Raw genomic sequence first — 7544 nt, 5'->3', positions numbered from 1 at the left:
TGCCCCTGACAAATAACCCAAATTACAAAAAAAAAAGACTAAAACTAACACTAAACTAATAAAAACTAAACTAAAACTAAGCATTTAAAAAAAAAAAAAAAAACTAAACTAGCAAACCCACTTTAAAAACTACTTAAAACTAAACTGAATTTGAAAACAAAATGTCAAAACGAAATAAAAATGAAAACTAATGAAAAATGCAAAACTATAATAAGCTTGGTGAACATGCACTGTACTGTGATTCTTAAGTCTTGTATGTTTATGTCTAACGAACTGGCCAGTGGAAAAGACCTGAATATTTTGCTGATATTCTGCGATGGTTTTCTCTGGTTCTAAATGCAGCGACTGGGTACTGTGCAAGTTGTTAGGAATCTACTGTGCATGTAAATGAATATGTGAATGGGAAAAGTTTATTTGAATAAGATTATATGAATAAGTCGTTGAATCATACACTCAACCGATTCGTTCAAACATGTAGTGAATGCCACTACTATAATCATGGGGGCAAAATTACATTAGGCAAACGGGCAATATGTGTCACTCAAAGTTAACTTCTTTATTAAACTGTTGAAAAAAAAAACAAAAAAAAAACACCTGCATTCAAGCTGATCTAAAGATCATTATTAGAGCAAAAGCACTCAATATGACAAGGTCTAGGACAATCTAAAGACAATTACCCTTTTACAAACAAAAATCCATAAAAATGACATGCAATTTTAGTTTATTTCTGACAAGCAGAGCTCTGTATAATCAGTTTGATGAAAGGAGAGAAAGATGACCATGATACCAATGAGTGACCTGAACTGCCACACATCAGTGTGCAAACTTTTGACATTTGTTGTGACAAGCATGTTCATTGTATATTTCAGAGTTTGTGTATGTAGTGCACAGTATAGAAATGTTTCATATGTGGCCTGTTAAACTAATATGGAGCTGCAGTAGGTATGAATTTCCTGCCTTTATGTGATTGCCACAGACATATATGCTCATCTGGAGTTCATTTACTAGAAATTACATGCTAATAATGAAGATATAACTTTGAACACATTCACACAGGCTTCAACAAAAGACACTATTCTGTGGCAAAACAAAGTATAAACAATTCTACAAGTTAGATATTTTAATGAAAAAAAGCTTGTAAGACATAATTCTAATTTCCACTACATAATGGAAAATGACATACAGACTAGAAAAAAAATCCTACAAAATTAAGTATAAAGAATTTATGAACACAGAACTGTTGTATGTGAATTTAATACCCATGAATTGTAAGAGATCCTAATTAGGGGTCTGGTCAGTGTTTGGTTTTCTGGCTACAGGATATCATAAGCAATTCTTACCACGAATGAATAAATCTCTCGGGCAGCAGAACGTACACCTCTATTAGAGGTGAAATGAAAGTCAAACATATTAAACGTTTTGACCAAGATACATTTATAATTAAATTAAATGACCAATTTAACCATGTACCACTGGCCATTTTGACTGGCTACAATAACACTCTCTCTATAGAATCATAGTGAAAGCCAGTAGTGGAGATCATGTTAAACATGCAGATCGAATAAATATTAAGGCATAACAAAATCTTCCTCATGTCAAGTCAATATGTGAATAGAATCAAGAACAAGTCACAGGAAGGCTTTGTAATTTAAAAACAACCATGAACACAGTTCTTTTTGGTATCCATTCACAAACTAGAAAAGAAAGAAAACTAGAAAAGAAAGAAAAAAATGAGTCAAAGATTAAAACACATTGAAGTAAAATGGATCGTCCCATGTGTTATTCAGACTCAAGTCATCATAGATTACATTATTTAAACATGCTTAACGTATCTCAACTCATGAGAGCTGCAGCTAAACAGCATTCCATAGACAATTGTGTGAGATACGCTTCAGAACAGCTACTAAAGACGTATTATTTACAAAAGAATATTTCCAACTTTTTAAAAAGGTAGAATCATGTTAAGCAATATTTCTAAGGCCAAATATTATTTAAAAAATAATAACATGGGATAAAGAATATGAATTTAAACAGCAGCAGAGAATATGTTAAGCACATGAAATGTAGTACAGGTACAAAGGACATTTGATGACTATAATGTTGAATGAGTTCACCACACTGATCATCAGATCCTGCCGTTTCTCGGCCCCTCCCCTCCAGTAATCCTATTGGCCTACACACATCAGGTCAAAGGTGGTGCTCCCATTGAGGGGGAAGCATGTCAGCTCTGTCCCTGGCCTAATTCAACATGCTCAGGCTGTAACCTTCAACAGGACTCATTTTACATAAAAGGTTTACATAGGCTATAGTTAATGTAGCTCTGTGATACATTAATTGAAAATAACATGACAGAATACTGGGACTCAACAACAACTGTGTGACAGAGAGTGTGCAAACTGCAAAGGTCCCTTTGACCAGCCCTAAGGGAGCAGACCGTTCCCCCTCAGAGGAAGCTCTCATTCAGAAGAAAGAAAACGGTGCATTCCATCTCAGTTTGTGGTTCTGGGTTGAGGTGAGGATGTTAAACCAGAGAGCAGTAGCCTCCACAGGCACCCGGACGCTGCTGTTCGTGATCGGTCAGCAGGACACCGTGGTTCTGGAGGCTGCTCTCCCAGAGACCAGGCGTCTGCAAGATCTTCTCCACTAGTTCTTCAAAGGCACACTGAACTCCGTCCCTCGTCTTTGCGCTAGCCTCTGATAATGGCACCACACGTGTTGAGATGGACAGGAGAGATTAAGAGAAGTGGTAAGGTGACTCAGTCTCAGTTTAAGAGTATAAAGGTGAAATGATGGCCTCAGATTGCAAAAGAAGAATGACATCAGAGGTCACTGATAACGTAACCAAACTAAGCACAATATAATAAGTTTAGTGGGCTGTTCAACAGAAAAATCCATTAAACCCAAAAATCTGATTATACAAATCTGACATATGCTATTTAGACAAAGACTATAGATTAACACAAGACGCGTCACTCGTTTTGAATGGTGCAACGTACAATATGGCGGAATAAGTCCCGCCTTCTAAATAAGAGCCAATCACCAATTGGTAAAGTCATTGCATCACTACAGCGGCCGTTAGAAGCTATAGAAACAGTCAGACGCGTGCCTCCGAAATGAGACAAAAGAGACGCGCACTTTAGGACTGCACATGCGCATTAGCTTGATCCAGCCTGAAAAATACAGTTTTTTGTCATGATTTGAGCGTTTAGAAACAAAATTTATGAGACAGCTGTTGTCAGATTTCACTGGTGATTTCAAATATAAAGTCCTGCAAGTGGCATCCATTTAACTCAGAAAGGAAAATTTGCTTTTGTTTGTGTGAAGAATATGGAGCTCAAAATCAAATACTGGCTGCATCCAAAATCGCATACACTCTTAAGTAGGTACTTATTTTTAATAAATAATTACTTCATGACCGCTAAAAAAGTATGTTCTATATAGTGTGAAATGTGAATGTGTGTAGAATGAATGTAATTTGGAAGTACTACATTCACCATATTGTCATTATCATAAGACTTACTAGCGTCAGTTGCGTCGCTTCACTGCCATTCACAAATCCTTTCCTGTGGCCTCATGGGATAGTATGCACACTTCAGAATCTCACCGGAAGTAGTGATACTTTTTGACTACTCTTTTATGAGCACTGTGAATTCGGATATTTGTCAAATACTTTTTCGCCTACTATATAGTAGGGAAGTATGCGATTTAGGATGCAGCTAGAATGAGTCTATATAAACTATAAACAAATAAATGGCTGATATTACTTTCAGTTCAGTTACTTTGAGGCAAAAGGAAGGATAATTCAAGCACAAGACTTCTACTTCTTATGTTCCATGATCTATCCAGGAACAAAGTGTCAATGGCTATTTCGAAGCATCTGTTCAACCCAAATTCACTTCTTATAACTGAAAGCTATTTTGACATCTGTAACTTTATTTCAAAGGGCCTGGAAAATATAAAGAAAATCCTGGCAAGACAGTGTTGGTTGGACAAAGACAGACCATCATGCTCATCCACATTCTCTAATGGCTAACAAGGGGACTGTGGTGCCAAGAAAGATAATTAGCTTAAGGTCCAAAGAGACTCGTCCAAAACATTCAATCCAACTGAAAACAAAAGGAATGATGATAAAGAGGAAACATACCGATAAAAAGCATAGAGTGTTTCCGTGCAAACTTCAAGCCTTCGTTCCGGTCTACTTCACGGTTGTCCTGAAACAGAAAAGGGCTTTCTAATTATAATTCTGATTCACCCCAAAACCAGGCAACAAAAAAAGAAAGAGGAAACTCCCAATGTCAGCACATGTAGCTTAAACACTTGTCTTTAGGTTCACATTCTATGATGTTTTTAAACTGTTGAATTGCTTTTATATAAGCAAACTCAGTAAGTGCCAGCTCTTCACCAGAAAATAGACCCTGGCATACAATATTAAATATTTTATCACAGTTGGAATCCCTGCCAAATTAGTATTAAGGGCTGTAAGTTTACATAATATAGTTATTAATAATATGTTAGTCAGACTTCAAAGCCAAACTGAACACTTAACTTGATTCAACTCAAAAAGGTTGACATCTACTGCGGAGTAGGATTTGGGACCAAGGCGATTTCACTGAGCGTTGGTCGCGTTTTTATTAATTTTGTTTTCTCACAACTTGTTTGCTTTTTTTGGGTGAGTCAGAGTGAACTGAGGTGCCAACAGAATCTCATGACCGGGCAGCCATGCACAGAAGATCAACAGCCAAGGTCAGGATTCTTCATACATTAAATTTCTGTTTGTTTTCACACCAAAATCCCCAGAACACTTGGAATATATGACATGTGTTGAATGGGACCGATTTGTGAAAATTTTGCATATTTTTTAAAAGCCTTGAGCAGGACACTTTAAAAAAAAAAAAAAAATCTCTTTTTGTTTTGAAATAGAAAGAATGGCATATTGCATTAGAACAACACTGGGGTGAATAAAGGATGACTTAATTTTCATTATAGGGAGAACTATCCCTTTCCCCTTTTCTACCCCATTAAGAACCTTTACAGCTTTACATCAAAACATTGTATGAAGCAGGTTTACATTCAGAATATTAATCAAACAAACCTTGTCAATTTTGTTCCCCACTAGCATTTTAACCAGGTCATTGCGTGTGCAATATGTCTCCAGCTCGTTGAGCCAGTTCTCAAGCTTTGTGAACGTGTCCCTTCTTGTAACATCATACACTAAAAGAAGAGAAAACCACAACAGTGTAAATTTCACATTCAGCAACTAGTGTGGTTTGAGAGTTAATATATACTCGATACTGACTGCCTAACTGTAGGCCAACATTATTCTACTTATTCATGGCTACTTACCAAGTAAATAAATAAATGGACAAGAAAATTGAATCAAGTAGAAATTATTTTATCATGAGAGGAAACATGAAACTAGTACAGCTATGTAGGAAATCAGTCATTATACAAAATATCTGCATGCAGAACTCTTGATTGACTAATCAGTGTCAAATTTTTCCAGAGAGCTGTGTAATAAATAATAAAATCAATTATGCAAAAACACTAACCCAAAATGACACCCTGGGCTCCTCTGTAATAGCTTGGTGTTAGAGTTCTGAACCTCTCCTGACCCGCCGTGTCCTAAAACAGATGTTCATGAGGATTTCAGCAGCTTTCTAAACAGATCTACAACACTTAATTCTACAAAGTGTGATAGTGACATCTAGTGGTAGGAAAGACAATTGTAACAGCAATGGACATGACAAATAATACTAAAATATTACACACATCTGAGCCATTACATCCCTTTATTGAGTGTTTACCAGATGTAAAGCATTTATAAAATTCATATTTATAAAAGACAGTCTTACAGCACTTACCCATATGGCCAGCTTTGCTCTGTTGCCATCTATAGCGATAGTTTTCACTTTGAAGTCCACACCTAAATCAATCAATGAAAAATATCAAATGCTGATTTTAAATTATGCTCTATTTCCACAAGGATTAAATTACATTTGTTATGGAGGTAAAACTAAATATTCTAACAACATGACTCCATTGCTCAGTAAGACTTAGTATATAAGATCATTAGTTTTGAGCATTAACTGATTACAGGCCTGTTAACAATGTGTGGTTATTATCTGTAATATTCACAAGCACTCATATGTGACTCACCGATGGTTGCAGCTAATTCTGGGTCGAAGGTGTCATCTGTGAAACGCAGGAGCAAACTGTGGACAGAACAGATAAAGATAAGCAAATTAGCATTAAAATGACAAAATATTGTTGTAATAAAGTATTACATACATATGTTTATCATATTATTGTTTTCTTATACAATTACATTTTTTTTTTTTTTTTGAAAACATGACAAAATCAATAATAAAGAGGACATTTACTTTCCTACATGCATAAGAAGATGCTTTGAATTTACTTGGAACACCAATTTAGCTAAATCACTTTGTCATCATACGTCATCTGTTCATAAGTGAGTATTTGACCATTCCATAAACTCAATCTAAGGCCTGTATGTATTTCTAGAGGTAACTGCCACACAACTAGCAAATAGCATGACTGCTAAAGGAACAGCTGCCAGCTAACACTGCTGCTCTGCTCTTATTAAATATTTAAAGGGATGCGACGACAGTAACAGTATACAAAGTATTCATTACCAGCATATTTTTAAAAAGTCAAAATAATTAAATCCCTAGGTTTTACTATTGTAATGCTAGCAACTTAGCTTAAAAAGAAATCAACATCACATCTCAAAATACCACGAAGAGGACACGATACCACTTTTCCTTCTGTTCTTAAGCCAAGAACAACATTTACAGGTGAAGTTTAATGACTGAATTGAATTGGCAAAGTCTGGGCACAGTAGACAGTCAGCATTAACTTAGCGGAGCTTGTTGCTCGTTCAGACGAGGCTAACGCTATTTTAACAACTCATCCTACTGTGCGGACAAGAATAAACAAAACAAAACAAAGCAAAAAACAGCACATTCAGACCTCACCTTGATTTACCGACACCACTCTCTCCGATAATTAAAATCTTTAGAGTCGTTAACACGTCGTCGTCCATGTTCTGGCTGTTTACACTAAAACTGGTTTAACTCGCGTTCGCTGCTGCTGCTGCTGCGCTGGAACTTCCGACTGAAGCGTGACGTCACGTGGATCAAGTTAGATGTTGCGTAAGAAGTCCAAGCAATACTGTTGAAATAAAATTTGACCGAGGACAATGGGGCTACTTTTAGTTCCGATGTAATAAATGGTGTTCAGGAGATATGAGGTGGATTAAATAGGGTAAATCCCAAATCATCTGTAAAATAGGCTATTAGCAGTCAGCATTTGATCACACTGACTGATATGCATGCTTACTTAGAAAGTCTTTCACAACATACAAGGTGAGGTAAATGTCTATTAACATAGACTATATCTATGGTGTACCATTATTTACATTTTTTTTTTTTTTAACTGCTTACACACATTTTCAAAACTTGTCTCTTTTTTTCAAAACTTTACACACAAATCCAAGAATTGCACACACAAAATACAAAATGCCT

At 36.0% G+C, this 7544-nt stretch overlaps 1 protein-coding gene across 1 annotated transcript; it reads right to left on the bottom strand.

Moving 5' to 3' along the window:
- Positions 1-704: 704 nt before the first annotated feature.
- On the bottom strand, positions 705-7169 carry rab18b (RAB18B, member RAS oncogene family). The gene is made up of 7 exons (XM_051867838.1): positions 6996-7169; positions 6157-6212; positions 5862-5923; positions 5550-5622; positions 5093-5211; positions 4145-4211; positions 705-2694 (listed from the first exon to the last, which is right to left on the bottom strand). The coding sequence occupies exons 1-7, from the start codon at positions 7061-7063 to the stop codon at positions 2522-2524; spliced, it is 618 nt and encodes a 205-aa protein (XP_051723798.1). The 5' UTR covers positions 7064-7169; the 3' UTR covers positions 705-2521.
- Between the last annotated feature and the right edge of the window lie 375 nt (positions 7170-7544).

Source organism: Ctenopharyngodon idella, chromosome 2 (genome assembly GCF_019924925.1).
Source record: "Ctenopharyngodon idella isolate HZGC_01 chromosome 2, HZGC01, whole genome shotgun sequence".
NCBI lineage: Eukaryota > Metazoa > Chordata > Actinopteri > Cypriniformes > Xenocyprididae > Ctenopharyngodon > Ctenopharyngodon idella.
Note: the sequence above shows the minus strand (reverse complement) of the source record. Positions and strands in the feature narration are given on the sequence as shown.

What these genes read in the sequence shown, in the direction of transcription:
- rab18b (XM_051867838.1), bottom strand. Translation starts at nt 7,063, where the DNA reads ATGGACGACGACGTGTTAACGACTCTAAAGATTTTAATTATCGGAGAG. An exon ending in AGTGGTGTCGGTAAATCAAG is followed by an intron (nt 6,213 to 6,995) that starts GTGAGGTCTGAA and finishes TTCTGTCCACAG; the next exon opens with TTTGCTCCTGCGTTTCACAG. An exon ending in ACACTCTATGCTTTTTATCG is followed by an intron (nt 2,695 to 4,144) that starts GTATGTTTCCTC and finishes TGCCATTATCAG; the next exon opens with AGGCTAGCGCAAAGACGAGG.